At 47.0% G+C, this 15,883-nt stretch overlaps 1 protein-coding gene across 1 annotated transcript; it reads right to left on the reverse strand.

The window, feature by feature from the left end:
* Positions 1–1,360: 1,360 nt before the first annotated feature.
* Positions 1,361–5,610, reverse strand: STBD1 (starch binding domain 1). Its single transcript, XM_046657521.1, has 2 exons — positions 5,312–5,610; positions 1,361–3,246 (listed from the first exon to the last, which is right to left on the reverse strand). The coding sequence occupies exons 1-2, from the start codon at positions 5,517–5,519 to the stop codon at positions 2,393–2,395; spliced, it is 1,062 nt and encodes a 353-aa protein (XP_046513477.1). The 5' UTR covers positions 5,520–5,610; the 3' UTR covers positions 1,361–2,392.
* Between the last annotated feature and the right edge of the window lie 10,273 nt (positions 5,611–15,883).

Here is a 15,883-nt window from a genome sequence, read left to right on the forward strand (position 1 = left end):
GACTGCAGAACCAAAGATTCTCCTGCCCACGGAACCAAAGGACTGGGACATGACTGGAACTTAAAAGTCAGACTCTTATCAGAAGTGAGGGTTCTGTCATTCAAGATGTCCAGTGTTAAAATTCCTTCCCCACCTTACCGTAAATGTTTGGAACCTCATCATAAGTGTTTGGAACCTCATCATATATGTTTAGAACCTCATGATAAGTGTTTAGAACCTTACCAGAAATGTTGGAAGCCCACCAGTCAAAACCTACCCCACCAGCATTTCCACGTGCCAGCCGGTTCTCCCTAACCTCTTAAATTTTGCCCCAAATAATGGGGAAGACAGATGAGAGGGCACACGCCCCTGTCTCCCTGCAAATCAATCTTACAAGAATAAAGCTGATTTCTCTCCCCAAAGCTGATGCCGTAGTTAATTGGCTTATGTGCATCAGGCAAGAGAACCCCAATTTTGTGCAGTAACACCAGGGGATGGTAGAGCCACAGCACAGGAGCCTGGGCAACAAAGTCTGCAAGGAGGAGAGCTGCCCTCCTGCCAGCAACACCCACTGCTGACTGTTGCGGGAGCAAGAAACAAGCTTCTATTGTTGCAGCCTTGTTACATGTGTGGTGTCTGTGATGGCATCCAGCGTGAGCCCTAACCAGTGCAGATAATAAACTAAGTAGGGCATACGTACTTCCACAAGAAAATCCTTATTTTTCTCCTCTAAACGACAGTGTTGGTATTCTAAGCACATCTAATTTCAAATAATGATTTTTAAAAATATAAAGTTTAATATGTATCTTTTACATCAATCTGCTTTACTGAAAAATTTATTTCATCAGGTAACGATAAAATGGCTAGTTATAGAACTCTGGAGATATTTTAATTGTAAATTTACCTTTAGTTTTACATAATAAAAATGCTTGGGCATTCTGTGCAGAAATAGTGAATGCCTTCTGAAGTCCTCACTGGTAGGAAAGAAAATTCAGTATGAAGCAGTCATATACGTGGATTTAACATAAAGGTGCTAGGAGCCAAAAACTGTCAAACACAGCTCTTTTAAGCACTTTCTAACACTAATTTCGGTTGGATCTATGCTCTTTTCAACAAAGACTATCTGTAACCAGGATTAAACATTGTTTTGCCAAAAGATGTTACACTTAGTAAAAGTTGTTTTAACATTTAAGAATTAATTTTCAAGTACAGGCATGCATCATACCCCTCCAAACAAAGGTAAAGTTTTAAAAGAAATATTCTGAAACTTCTTTTCTTGATGTTTGCTTTTTTCTATGTGTCTGTTATTAGTGGAGGAAAATATTAGTATTTTACATCTAAGCTATTATGGTGCTAAGATTTAGACAATTCAGACATTTAATAAAGATATTAAAACTCAGGTTTTATTATTTGTTCAGTTATAATAACAAAGTTTAAATGTTTATTTCTTCTCAGAGCAAAGCTGTACTTCTCTATCACTGTCCTGTTAGAATTTTGTTACCCAGGAGAGCCATTGGGATGAAAGGGGAGGGGAGAGGGTGAGACGATTGCTATGGGACAGTCCACCTGTCAGTCAGACCTGGGGTGAGAGGGGAGGGGCAGTGCGGAGAACGTCCTATGAAAGCCCCTCGAGTAAATGATGTGTGTGTCCCTCCCTGCCATCAGGCTGAACCCACACCTGCCAGCCTCCAGCAGGTACCACTCAGGCCACCTCACTCAGCACACACCTTAACCCCATTCTCCTTCCATTCCTCGTGGGCTGTTCCTGATGACCGACTCTGATTCAGCTCTTAATCGTTAAGACAAAGACATACCTGCTACCTTCAAACCATACCTGGCAGGTAAAATCAAGTGGAAAACATTGGGAACTTTTAATGCCTTACCTCATATCCTTGCTAATCACATCCAGTGACCAGATGTTTTCTGATCACAGTTCCATATGGTGTTAACTATTTTTAAATAGAAAGTGTGCATGTAGTAAAGAGAGCGTTTCTCCAGCTGTACCAATAGGAAATCAGCTCTCTTTGAAGGAGGCTTGTTTCACCCCCTTGGTTGAAGAATCACCCAAAGGCTCAAGCTTGAACCCTGTGCAACTGGTTCGTTTCTGTGCTCCCTGACCAGTCCACACCTGAAACTTAGCCAAGTTACTCCCCAACAGGACCAAGCCCTAAAGTAATAATGGATCAGCATAAATCCATCCATCAAGGCCACAGGAAAAAAAGTCCATGCTCACTGGAAGTATTATCTATGATATATATTTCTACACATTAGACAAAAGCCACTAGCAAATTTGAAACAACTCTGATGGCTAAATTTGGGGTTACACTTCTTTTATTTTAAGTTATTCAAGTGCTCCGCAGCCTTAGCCTCTTCCACATTCTGCAACAGCCTCTCCAGTGCTTTGCAAACTGAGTCAGGGAATCCCCCACCACTTGTGAACCACTTTATCTTCATGGCCAGTCTCTAGGAACCTATTGCTGCATTCTTCCCAGCGGGTAACTTCTCCATTCTCTACCACCACAAACTTCCATTCCACCACTGTATCTGCTGGCAGGGACACTGAGTGAGACCAGAACCCATCCTTGCTACCCTGGAGTGGGATGTAAGTGTTCCATCTCCCAAGACTCTCATGGTCTCCAGTGACTGCAATGAACTGCACACCAGTACTTGTTACATAATGGACCTGGAACCTGACACTAACTTGCCGAGACTCTGAAGACATTGCTACTACCCTTTTTTGTTTCACATCCATTTCCTGACCTCTTGCATCCACAAGAGTGCTTCTGCCATAGTCCATTCCTTGATTTGGGTTTAACACTGGAGCCTTAAGACTGCCACCCAAACCAACATCTCCCCAAGATGAGTGCCTGGACACCATTTCCCAGTCCTCGTGGTCAGCCGGGGTCTGATGGTCCAGCTGCGCACGGCTCACATCTTCTTTAGCTCTGTCCGTGACCAGGTTGCTAGAAGGCAACTTCCCTGCAAAACATGGAGCTGCTTTAGCAGGCGTCTCTTGTCCTTTTTGAAATCCCCGTTCTTCTCTAGGAGATTCAAACCTCTCATTTCTTGAGTAACCCTTGGAGTGCCCAGTCTCAGATGTAGTTAGAGATTCTGTCTCTGGAAACTGTCCAGAAGGAACATGGTCTCTTGGACTGAGACAGTCACCATCTTCTCCCGAAGGACTCTGCCGTCTGCATGCTGCTGCCTGCAGGCTGCCAGGGCCTTTGGTCTCTGAAATCAAACATCCATTGCTTTCTTGCAGATGCTCTAAAAGACAAAAGGAAAAATGTAATAGTGTTAGGCAGTTCATGTGAGAAAAACAGGTTAGACTGAGAAAATTTAATTATTGAAGACTATCACTGTCCACAGATCACAAAATTCGTTTCTATTAAAATCAAGTACTTAATTACCTAGTTTAGACACTAACTGCACCAACACTGTGCTCTGAGAATACACATGTATATCCAACCTTTTTGATCCAGAAGTGTCAATGTACCAGCAAAGAGTGTAAAGGAAGCGGCAGGGTGGAGAGGCAGACGTGTAACCCTGTCACCGTTCTTGTTCTTTGTAGTCTAGGCCATACTGGCACGCAACCAAGTCAAATTGTTTGGCCCCTATCAAAAAACATCCAGGGGGCCGGCTGCACGGCCGGTTAAAGTTCCACATGTTCCACTTTGGCAGCCCTGGTTCACAGTTTGAGATCCCGGGCATGGGCCTACTCCACTCATCAGCCATGCTGTGGGGGCATCCCACATACAAAAAAAAATAGAGGAAGATTGGCACAGATATTAGCTCACGGCCGATCTTCCTCACCAAAAAAAAAAAAAAAAGTCCAGCCTGGAGGGTGAAGAGCTGCATGGCTACCCTACAAAACAGAAGAGTACATTGATACTCCTGGGAACCAGGGGTCAGCTCTCACGGATGCGGGCAGATGAGCAGCAGCTGTCCCTGGGGGACAGCAGGGCAGCACTGGGCAAGAGCTGGGAGTGAGGGTGCGGGGAGGGGGCTGGTTTCTCCTTGCCAGCCCCATGTGCTTCAGGAACCTCTCAGACAAAACATAGGCTCTTTACATCCCCTCCCATTGTACTCAAAGAAAAAATGTCCTTAAAGTTCACAATCCATGCTCCCTAAAGGCTCATTTTCCTTCTTGGCCTCCTCATTGGTAATCCAGATAGCTCCCTACAAGATGGAAATCTCCAGAATTTTACAATCACACAGATGGGGCTTTTGTTTTTTATTTAGGGGAGAGGGTCTTGTTGAATTTCGTATCTTTTTAATGGTGGGGTTGGAAGTGAGACAAACATTACTCCGAATTCCCAAACTTTCAACCTAAAACAGGAGGCTGGCTTTCAGAAAAAGATGAATGATCTGTCTGCTCGTCCGAACCAATCGGGGAAAGGCACAGGGCAGATTTTCAAGCGGCTGAACACGAACACCACTCCACTAAAAATAAAGTTCACAGATGCCATTTTCTCCGTTAGGCTGGAGTCCAGGCACGGACAGCTGGCTAAGGGGGGAGCCCTGGAAGGGAAGGTTTTCCACCAGTCCTCTTACTTTGCCCAGCATACAGTCTCTAAAGTGTAGTTTTAAACCTAGACGTCAATTCTACTCTTCGGAGTTGGGTCCCCTACGAAGCGCGTCCCTTTCCCGGGGGTTAGACAGCCCCGCGCTGCCCACGCTGTACGAGGTAAGCATGGGGGAGGGCCCGCAGCTCTGAAATGGGCAGCCAGCTTACAGCCTCTGGGCTGCAGCCAAGGCCTTAATGGCCAGAGTCCAACCTGAACTTTGCCTTCCCGACAGAAGCATCCAGATAGCGGGAGGTGCTCACAGCACGGATGTTCCCAAACCCAGCTCTTCCATGGGGTGAGGCATGGGAGGACATGAGGCTATGGGACTGGGGCTGAGAAAGTGTCCCTGCTCGGTCAGAGACTGAGGAGGGTTGTAGGATCCCCCTAAAACGAAGCACTCCTTTCCGAAGGCCCGGAAGGGGCGCCGCCGCTGCAGGCGCCCGCACTGCACCAAGCGCAGCCGAGTGGAGGAGCCCATCCCCCTGGGCGCAGGGGCAGGTCCTCACGGCGGCGCCGAGCGCAGAGCGCGGCCCCTGGACGATCAGCCAGGGCACCTCCAGGGCCTCCGCGGAGGGCGAGAAACCTGCCGGGCGCGTGCGCACCAGCCGGGGGAAATGCAGGGCGTGGGGAGGGTCCCGCTCCGGCCAGGGGAAGCTAGTCTGCGGGAATGGGCCGCTAGGAAAGCTCCAGGTGGGGTTTCCTCCCTCGGTGAACTTCAAAGCGCCCTGGCAGATGTGCCCTCGACACGCGGGGAGGAAGAATACCTGGTTTGGTGACCAACTCCCGCTTGGAAGGTCCAGGGCTCAGGCCGCCGCCGCCACCCTGATCGCCTCCCGCAGCCGCAGCCTCCCCAGGAGAGGCGTCCTTCTCCTGCTCCGCGTCCCCCTCCTTTCCCGTGTCCCGCAGCAGCCAAATAAAAAGCGCCCCGGCCAGACCCCCTCCGACCAGCAAGGCAGACCACACGGCGCCCATGGCTGAGAGGCCGCTTCGGCGGGAGACCACGGCGATCGGGACAGGGACTCAGGTCACGCAGGCAGAGCCACACCTACCCCGTCCGCTCCAGCCTTTTACGGTCCCCGGCGGCGGGCGCTGCCGCGTGGAGCCCAGCCCTCCGCGACTAATACTCAACTTTCCCAGCCCCGCCCCGCTCCCCGCCCCGCAGCTGCAGCCTCAGGCTCCCGGCAGGGCGCAGACTCGAACGCCTTCCTTTTCCAATATTTTCCATTTCCGACCCCGCCAGTCTCCGGCGGCCGAGTGCACGGGGTGCCCCGTTCCACGAGTGTCCCGTTCCACGTGTGTCCCGCACGCGTAAAGAGCCCAAGTGCGCACAGCTATCGCGCGCAAATTCCCTCCTGCCCCGCCGCCTTTCCTTGTAGCTCCAGGGCGTGCAAGGGCCAGCCTGGCCTCAGCCTGCGCCGGGCCCCTCGACGCCTCCTCCCCATAGACACTCAGCAGCAGCGTGGCCAGCTAGAGCCTCCAGGAACTTAGACACGGAAGAGGCCAACGTGCGTCGAGACGCGCGGGCCGGGGGCTCGGGCTGGAGAGGTGGCACCGCCGGGTGGGGTGGGGTGGGGTGGGGTAGGCGGGGAACACCGCGGGCGCGGGTCTGGACCCCTAATGGAAGCTCCATTCGGCTGCCAGTTAGCTGCGCTGAGTCACCCCCAGCCTCCGCCTCCCCGCCTGTAAAATGGGAGGATCGGACTGAGACACATCCATCTATTAATGCCAGTCATCTTCCTCGACCTCTTTTAGGGGTTGTTGCAAAATGCGCGCCCTCCTGTCTGGACTGGACTGGATGTTGCCCGGGGACAAGCTCCTACGGTTTATTAATAAAAATAGCAACCCTCTTTGTTAAACGTTGTCTGTGTGCCAAGTGTTTAATGTATGCATTTAATTTGATCCTCAGACAACAACAACCCTGTGAGCTAAGAATTATACACATTTCTCTGTAAATTGATGGTTTTACATACCAATTTCAAGCTAATGATTCCCACATTTGTATCTGCAGAGTGAGCCTTTCCCTTGAACTACACTCTCCTACATCTAACTGCTAAGGCCACAACTGGCAAATATCTGCCTTGGAATAATTACCGAAATGGCTCCCTCTGGTAAAACAAATCGTACAAATGTGCCGGATTCTCGAGCAGACAGAATTCCCTGACGAGGTGCAAGGCTCGGCCAGTGGAGTTCCTGGAGGACTGGTGGTGCCTTGGTACAGGTCACAACCCCTACAACTATAAGGGAGGGAATGTGGGGGAGGAAACCACCAACTGGGCATCTCCTCCAGGAGGCTGTTAATAACGTCTCAAACCCAACTCACTCAACTCCGGATCTTCCTGCCCAGACCTGCTCCTTGCCTTGTCTTCCTCATCTTGGGAAACAGCGACCGCATCCTTTCCCACTACTGAAAAAACAACTTGGAGTCTTTCTTGACTCCCCGTTTTTTACCCCTCTCTCAGGAGGCAGTAGAAAATTCTGCCACTCTTTCTTCAAAATATATTCAGAATTCTGCTTCTCTCCACAGCAAGTGCCACCCCCATCTGCCACCATCATCTCTCACCTGGATTTTTGCAGTCGCCTCCCACTGTTCTTTGTGCTCCCACCCTTGAGCACCTACAGGCTACTTTCAGAGCAGCAGTCAGAGCGATCCTGTGAAAACACTTCCTTCCTCCATGCCTCTGCTCAAGACTCTCCAGCTGTTCTTCATCTCATGGTGAATCCTTGAAGACCCTGCAGGGTCTGTCTCCGGGGCCCTCTCTGAGCTCTTCTCCGTCTCTCCCTCCTCCAGCCACACTGGCTTCCGGCCTAGACTCATCCTTCCTGCAGATATCCATCCAGATATCTATCCTCTCCCTCGCCCTCTTCAGGTCTTTGCACAGGTGCAATCTGCCCTGTGAGGCCTTCCCTGATAATCCCAATTTTAATTCCAGCCGCCTACTTCCTCTGCCCTTCTCCTTCATTTGTCTCCTTAGCATTTAGGGCATCACTTCTTCTTCTTCTTCTTTTTTTTTTTTGAGGAAGATTAGCCCTAAACTAACACCTGCTGCCAATCCTCCTCTTTTTGCTGAGGAAGACTGGCCCTGAGCTAACATCTGTGCTCGTCTTCCTCTACTTTATATGTGGGACGCCTACCACAGCATGGCTTGCCAAGCTGTGCCATGTCGGCACCCAGGATCCGAGCCGGTGAACCCCGGGCCGCCGAAGCGGAACGTGCGCACTTAACCACTGCGCCACGGGGCCAGCCCTGAGGGCACCACTTCTAATACACTGTATCACCCATGAATTTGTGCTGTTTAATTTCTCTTTCTTCTCTTTAGAATGTAAACTATATGAAAGCAGGGTTTCTTGTCCTTTGTTCTCTGCTGAATTCCCAGCACCTAGAAGATTCCCAGAGTGGTCCCCTAAAAGGTACGGGTGGAATAATTGAATTGAAAGCTCTGTACATTCCCAGTCTGGAGCATTACTGTCATCTTCATGTAGATTCTATATGCGTTTTTTAACACAATGTAGGTGTTACTGTTTTGTCAAGTAGTGTGTTTATCACTATACCATTGCAAAATGATGTTCTTTGCCTCTATATAGACTTTGAGCCTAAGAAGATGGGAACAAAAAGGGAAGCACACTTGGTAGGGATGAGGGAGGAAGATGATGCGTTCTGCTGGGATGAGCTGCATTTTAGGCACTGGTGGGAAGTTGGAACTGGGGGTCTGTAGTTTAAGAAGAGGTCAGGGCTGGAGATATCGGAAAGTTCTTAAAGAGAGGTGGCAATTAAATCGTAGTAGACACAAATTTTCCAAAGGGAAGTCAAGAATGAGCTGAACCTGAGCCCTCGGGGTAATTTTAAGAAGAAAGATTGGAAAGCTGCCTCCACATTGCTGCTTATGTGGCAATGATATCTTGATGTTATGTCTAAGGGGCCATAACGTAGTGCCCATTTTCTAATTGATTATTATTCTATTAAATAGAGTATAAATAGATACAGATATGGATGATATTTTAAAGTTATATATGGGCTTTTTTTCTTTAACTTCATGCAAGAAAAGATTGTTCACTCCTGGTGCAGAGGGATAAGGACAAATCAAAGAAAAGCAGCTCTGTTTGCAGGGCTGGGGGATTAAAGAGAGTGGGAAGGAAGAGCTAGGGAACAGAGAATCAGGACTTGTTTCCAAAGTCAGGGACAGAAAGCAGTGCAAGGTGGTGGGGAGGCGGGACGGAGGTGTCGCTCAGCAGAGTTTAAGTGGATGGAGGACTGAGACAAAATGGTCGGATTTGACATACAAGAGGTCGTCTGTGACTGCAGTGTTTGTGGGGTGGGAGTTCAATTTTGGGAGGCTGAGGCGTGAAGGCTGTGGAGTCCAACACTGAGTCAGCCCTCTCTCGAGAAATCTGGAGGAACAGGTAGGAGAGAAATTGAAGTATGGCTTAAGAATAGAACAAGGCCCAAGGGAAGTTCTTTCAGACCGAGAGAGGCCTGGGCACATTCGTAAGCAGGAGAGAGCCGGTGAGACCTCAACTGAAGATGTGAGGAGGAGAGGAGGCACTTCATGGGAATCCATAAGGAAGGAGGGAGCGGCGCGTCAAGGACACCACTGGAAAGAAGGAGAGGAGACAGGCATGAAAAAAGAAAGGAATGAACATAAGAAACATTTTGAGGTACAAAGGAGTCAGGGAGTGAGGCTATCATCCAAATGAGAAAAAGGAAATCTCATTGAGGTTTTAAGGAAAGCAAAGGAGCTAGGAACTAACCACTGGGAGACCTCTCCCTCCTGGAGTCCTGTTGATTCTTCAGTCACGCTGCTCCCTGCCCTGTCATTCCCAGAGCCCTCGCCCCCATTCAGACCCTACCTTGCTCTGCCTAGACAACTGCAATGGCTTCCTAATTCATCTCTGCACCTCCCTCCCCGCTGGCTGCGATGCACTCTGCAACCAGTCTTAACATCATCGTCCTGAGAGGAGTCCTGAGCAGGCAACTCTTCTGTCTACCAGATTAAATTAACCCCATTTTAGCCTTCCAGGCCTCTATGACACAGCCCAAAGACCTCTCCAGGCCTTTCTCCTACCATTCATCTGCCCTCCAGCCACCAGGACTCTCCCTCTGGAACCTTCAGTCATTGGTCTAGACATTTCCTAAGAGCCACCTCCTCCCTTGAAACTTTTCCCCAGCCCCCCAGCCCACTCCCCAGCCCCCAGCCCCCAATTTGATACATCATTCTATTCTTTGAAATTTGACTACATGGTATAACTCTCTTAGTGCAAAATATGAGGTTTTCTCTTATGGTGTAATTATTTTTGTAGTTTATCTCCTCCCCATACTAGATTATAAATTCCTTTAGGGCCTGAGTTTGTTTATTCTTTGTATTCCCTGGAATGTGGAGTCTATTATTTAATAGATCTTTTTACTATCCTTGTTCACTGAATACCTAATATATACTGGCGCTAGGCTAAGTGATTTGTAAGGATTAGCTCATGTAAAGCCCTGAGAGAAGTAATCTGCCCAAGGTCACACAGCTGATGAGTGACCAAGCTGGAATTTGAACCTAGTATTCTGACCTCCCAGGACTCATGCTTGCAATGCCAGCTACACTGGGTCCAACAGCTATTAAATCAGGTCCAAATTGCAAAGCATAAAATTTAGAAGTGAGTCTGCAAATTTGGATGTGTGACAGCGGAGAACCCCTCTGGTAGTATTTCAACGTTTACGGTGAATTTCGGCCTTGCTCTTGATTGGCAGTTCCTGTCTCCACCAGCCCTCACCGCCACCAGCACCTGTCCGTTGCTGTCAAGCCTCTGGCTCCTGCTACTCCACGTAACATTAACCACAAGGCAGCCTTTCTGCACAGCAGTCACATTGGAGCTGCCCAGCCTCAGATTTCACAGAGACATTTTCTAATTGCAACTGTTTGCAAACCTCTGACTCATCTTAGTTCCAGAATAGACTCAAGGCTGGGATCTCTTATGCTAAATGATGAAACCCGTAGAGAAAAGGAAAATCTGTGTTGGGAGAACTAGCCGACTGTTAGAGAAAAATAAAGTTAGATTACTACTTTGTATCACATAAAATGATGGACTCCAGAGGAAATACAGTCCTAAATGTAAATGGTAAAACTACAAAGCTAATAGAACAAAATCCAGGAGACTATCCCTGGGATATTGCATAACATACGAGGCCAAAAAATTTCTTGACACCCCCAAATAAGGCTATCTGGTCAAGGAAGAATGCCACAGTCAATGGTGGTAGATAGAGTCAGACCTGGAGTAGATTTCTGTGTTGTTAAAACTGAGGGGGGGCGGGGGGCAGCCCGGTGGCGCAGCAGTTAAGTGCACACGTTCCGCTTCAGGGGCCCAGGGTTCGCCGGTTCGGGTCCCAGGTGCGGACATGGCACTGTGTGGCAAGCCATGCTGTGGCAGGCATCCCACATATAAAATAGACGAAGATGGGCACGGATGTTAGCTCAGGGCCAGTCCTCCTTAGCAAAAGAGGAGGATTGGTAGCAAATGTTAGTTCAGGGCTCATCTTCCTCAAAAAAAAAAAAAAAAAAAAAACCAGCTGCAGTTTTTTGGGGCTGGCCCGGTGGCCGAGTGGTTAAGTTTGCGTGCTCCACTGCAGGCAGACCAGTGTTTCGTTGGTTCGAATCCTGGGCGCAGACATGGCACTGCTCATCAAACCACGCTGAGGCAGCGTCCCACATGCCACAACTAGAAGGACCCACAACGAAGAATATACAACTATGTACCGGGGGGCTTTGGGGAGAAAAAGGAAAAAAAAAAATCTTTAAAAAAAAAAAAAACTGAGAAGGGGGGGCCGGCCCGGTGGCATAGTAGTTAAGTTCACACACTCTGCTTCAGCAGCCTGAGGTTCACGGGTTCAGATCCTGGGAGTGGACCTACACACTGCTCATTAAGCCATGCTGTGGCGGCACGCCACGTATAAAGTAGAGGAAGATTGTCATGGATGTTAGCTCAGGGCCAGTCTTCCTCAAAAAAACCCCAAAACTGAGAAGGGATTAATATGTAGGTATACAATGAACTCCTACACATTGACAAAAAGAAAAAAAGACATGAGATTGTATAGAATGGACAGGGTACGCTTTTCCTGGTGCCTAGAGCACCGCCTGGAACATAGCACTCACAGTAATTTTTGGTTGAATAAATGAGTGGCTAGCAAAAAGGTGCAGAAACCAGATAAATGCAAATTAAAACAATGTGATTACACCATTTTACATCCATCAGAAAGGCAAATATTAGAAAGAAGATGTGATGCTGCTGGTGGGAGAGTAAACAATGCAAACAATCCGGAGAACAATCTAGAAGAATTTCGTGAAATTACAGATACGCATACCCCACGACCCAGCAATCTCACTCTTGAACGTGTGTAAACTAGAGAAAATTTTGCACAAGACTGTAAGGGGACACACCACAGTGTTATTTGGGGCAATGGTAATTCAAGACCACCCATCATGGGGAAATACCTAAGTGAGACATGGTGGGTGTTAGAACCATGAACTACATCTACACACAGCAACATAATTAAATCTTAAGTACATAATGGTGACGGAAAGGTAAGAAACAATGAGATTTCTAGTACAATAACATTTGTGTAAATTGAAAATACATGTACACTCAAATGACTACTTAGGCCTCAAAGATACATGCAAATTTAAGGCCAATTCTTAAGCAGATCAAACAGAGTGTCTTTGGTGGGCGAAAGGATAGGAATGGGCATTGGAATAAAGGGGAATGAACAAATAAACAGCCAGAGAAGGGCCTTACACAGACCGGTGAGGATAATGGCACCGAACTAGGGCTTCTCAAACTGAGATGTGCAGACGGAGCATTGGAGATGTTGCTGAGTGCGAATTCCTATCCAGCAGGTCTGGGGGGTGCCCGGGATTCTGCTTTTCTAGTAAGCTGCCAAAGTTGATACTGATGCTGCTTGTCTGTGGGCCTCACTTTAAGTAGCAAGGAGACTGAGGAGTGAGCTTAACTCAGATCTGGAAGGTTTAAAGAGAAATCCAAGGAGGAAGGAAGGGAGGGGATCAGACAAGGGAAGAAAACCATTTGAGGGCGGTGTCGGGAGCATCCAGAGCAGGGGTAGCAGGTCTCGCACACGCAAAGGGGAAGAGCAGCAGGCACGGTCAGCTCTCTCTGCTTCATCGAATCAGTCGTGGCAGGCCATGCCACACACACCAACTCTTCACCCAAGTGGAAACAATTCAAATAATTGAGGATCAAAAGACTCCCCGTACCCACCAGGTGCAAACTGTTACTGAAAAGAACGTGGTCAAAATTCTTCTCCGAGAGGTCTTCTCCTACCTCCCTATGCAAAGCTGTGGCCTCGCCACCATGCCCAGTGGGCCCGCCACCTGTGTTCTCATCCAGCCCCTCATTGGTTGTTATATTGCGCACCACTCTTCTTTTATTACCTGTTAGTGGTGTTTCCCTCACTGGAGTATAAGCTCATGAGGGCAGGGAATTTATAGGTTTTTCATAGTGTCCTATAGAGTACCTAGAATCCTACATAATAGAGGCTTAAACTCTGTATCTATTGAATGAATGAATGAATGAATGAGTGAATATCAAGAATGGCGAAGCACTATAACGTATTACCCAAATATAGGCGGTAAATATCCAGAAAAAATTTCTTCTAAAGAATTGACAGTCATCTTCTTGGGAGAGAGTGAGGTAAAGTAGAAAAGGACAGACCTAAGCCAAACCAAGCTGAGGGCAAAGTAGGGGGTGCCCATTATCTTGTTTCTTGTCTTCTTCCTCTTTTCGGTGTTATTCTTTAACTGCTTCCTGATCCTATCCACCTGCCCGACAATGGCACAGTAAGCATCATTGTCTGTTAACATGTGTCAAAAAGAAAGTTAATGTGTCACCAATCCCTTAGAGTGAATTTGCTTGATAGTCTAAAGTAAATCTAGAGGGAGAACAAACTAAAAGAATGGATTTCTTTTCTTTTCTTTTTTGTTTTGCTGAGGAAGATTCATCCTGAGCTAACATTCACTGCCAATCTTCCTCTTTGTGCATGTGAGCCACCACCACAGCATGGCCACTGACACATAAATGGTATAGGTCTGCACCTGGAACCAAACCTGGGCTGCCAAAGCAGAGCATGCCAAACTTAACCCCAGGCCACCAGGGCTGGCCCTAAAAGAATGGATTTCTAATGGAGGAATTTCACATACTGGGCACCTGCGTGGTATTGAGGAAAGCAGGCCTTCTCTAGCTCTGCACCCAGAATGTGCAGTCCTGCCTGTCCTGTCCACAAGGTTCCCTGTCCACAAGAAAATAGGTTCCCTGAGTGCAGCATTGCTCACGTCCCAGGAGGAAAATGGGCTAAAGCACGGAGAAATACAACAGACCCAAATCATTTCTTAAATGGGCATGATCGGCTCTCTCGGAATGATCTTGACCTTATTGGTCAACGTCACCAATAATAAAAGAAATATGTATTAAAACAAGATACCAATTTTTTTCTATTAAATTTGCAAAGTGTTTTTTTTTTTTAAGACAAAACAATGTTTGCAAAGATGCTAAGGAAAAGGTATTCATATTCAACCTGCGAAAGTGGGAAAAGATACAGACTTTTTGAAGGATAATCTGGCACTATATATCCAAAGCCTTAAAAAACAAAAGAGAATAAATAAGCAACTGTGTGTGTGTGTGTGTCTGTACATACGTATATACCCTTTGACACAGCAAGTCAGTTTCTGGGAATTTTGAGTGAGTAAAGACCAGGGATGCTACTAAACATCCTACAAGGCACAGGACAGCCCCTTACAACAAAGAATAACCCTGTCCCAAATACCGATAGTGCTGAGGTTGAGAAACTCTGCCCTAGAGCATGTGGTCTGAGGGAAAGCAGGAGGAAGAACAATGCCTTATATGGCCTAGTCTTGGAGATCACCCATTCTGTTCATTAGAAGTAAGCAGGTAAGTACAGTCCGCACTCAGGAAGAGCAGCATTAAACTCCACCTTTTGAAGGAAAGAGTATCGAGGAATTTGTGGACATATTTTAAGACAAGCACAATCTGTCCTCCAGCCATAAATTATTTACATCCATCTCATATGCAAAGTACACATCCCCTTACAAGACTCCCTCTTTTGGTCCAAGCTGGCAGTGTTTATGCCAATACAACTCTTCAAAAAACTTTGCAGTTCGCCTGTGAATCTTATTGGGTCCATAACATTATTCAAAAGCCAAACCCACAATCTCTTCAAGTAAAGCCCTTCTCTATCTTGAGATTCTGCTGAAGAACAATATCCTTCAGTTTTTTAGAAGCTCTACTGTTTGATTAAGAGAATCTGTGAGGCACACTTTGAAATTTTTAGTAGGACTTTTGTCTGACTGAATGGTACTCTGAGGCATCACCTTTGATCTTTCTGAGGTCTTAAAAAGAGAATTAACAATTAAATCCTTGGATTCATCTTTAGACCATGTTTTCCTGGAAGTGTCCTTTTATGTGTCATTTGAATTAGATCTTTGCTACAAATTATTTCTTAATTTAAACATCATTTGTCATCTGAGAGGCTAGGAATTTTCAAAACCATTAGCTCTGGTTCCTTTAACTGTCCGTCTTTTCGTTTACCTATCTCCTCTTGCATTTTACTATAAGCAGCAAGAAGAAACCAGGGGCTGGCCCGGTGGCACAGCGGTTAAGTTCAAATGTTCTTTGGCAGCCTGGGGTTCGCCGGTTCGGATCCCGGGTGCAGACATGGCACTACTTGGCAAGCCATGCTGTGGCAGGTGTCCCACATATAAAGTGGGGTAAGATGAGCATGGATGTGAGCTCAGGGCCAGTCTTCCTCAGCAAAAAGAGGAGGATTGGTGGCAGATGTTAGCTCAGGGCTAATCTTCCTCAAAAAAAAAAGACAAAAAAAAAAAAAGAAGAAGAAACAAGGCAGTACCTTCAATAATCGGTATGAAAATACCCTTAGTTACATTACCCAGTTCATTCGGCACCTTTTCTACTTTCCTTGTTATTTCAGGTGAAAGTGTAGCTAAACTTCCTGCTATTACATAACAAGGAGACCATTTCTCCCAATTTCCAATAGCATTTTCCTCATTTTCCTGCAAGCCTTCACCCACAGGCTCCTCAAAATCCATGAGGCTTCTGCTAACAGTTTCTTCAAGGTTCTTCAAGCTTTCACTAACACTCTCCTCAAAGTTCTTCTAGCTTCAACCCACTACCCACTTCTCCTGTTCCCTTCCACATTTTAGGTTCTTATTATAGCAGCATCCCACTTCCAGGCACCAAAACCCATACTATCTATCTATTGCTGCATAGCAAATAATCCATAAACAAAAGAGTTTGAAATAACAAACATTAGA

The sequence above is a fragment of the Equus quagga genome, chromosome 3 (genome assembly GCF_021613505.1).
Source record: "Equus quagga isolate Etosha38 chromosome 3, UCLA_HA_Equagga_1.0, whole genome shotgun sequence".
In the NCBI taxonomy this organism is placed as follows: domain Eukaryota; kingdom Metazoa; phylum Chordata; class Mammalia; order Perissodactyla; family Equidae; genus Equus; species Equus quagga.

Coding starts and splice junctions, on each gene's coding strand:
- STBD1 (XM_046657521.1), bottom strand. CDS start 5,519: ATGGGCGCCGTGTGGTCTGCCTTGCTGGTCGGAGGGGGTCTGGCCGGG. Junction 3,247..5,311: donor GGAGTTGGTCACCAAACCAG/GTATTCTTCCTC, acceptor TTTGTCTTTTAG/AGCATCTGCAAGAAAGCAAT.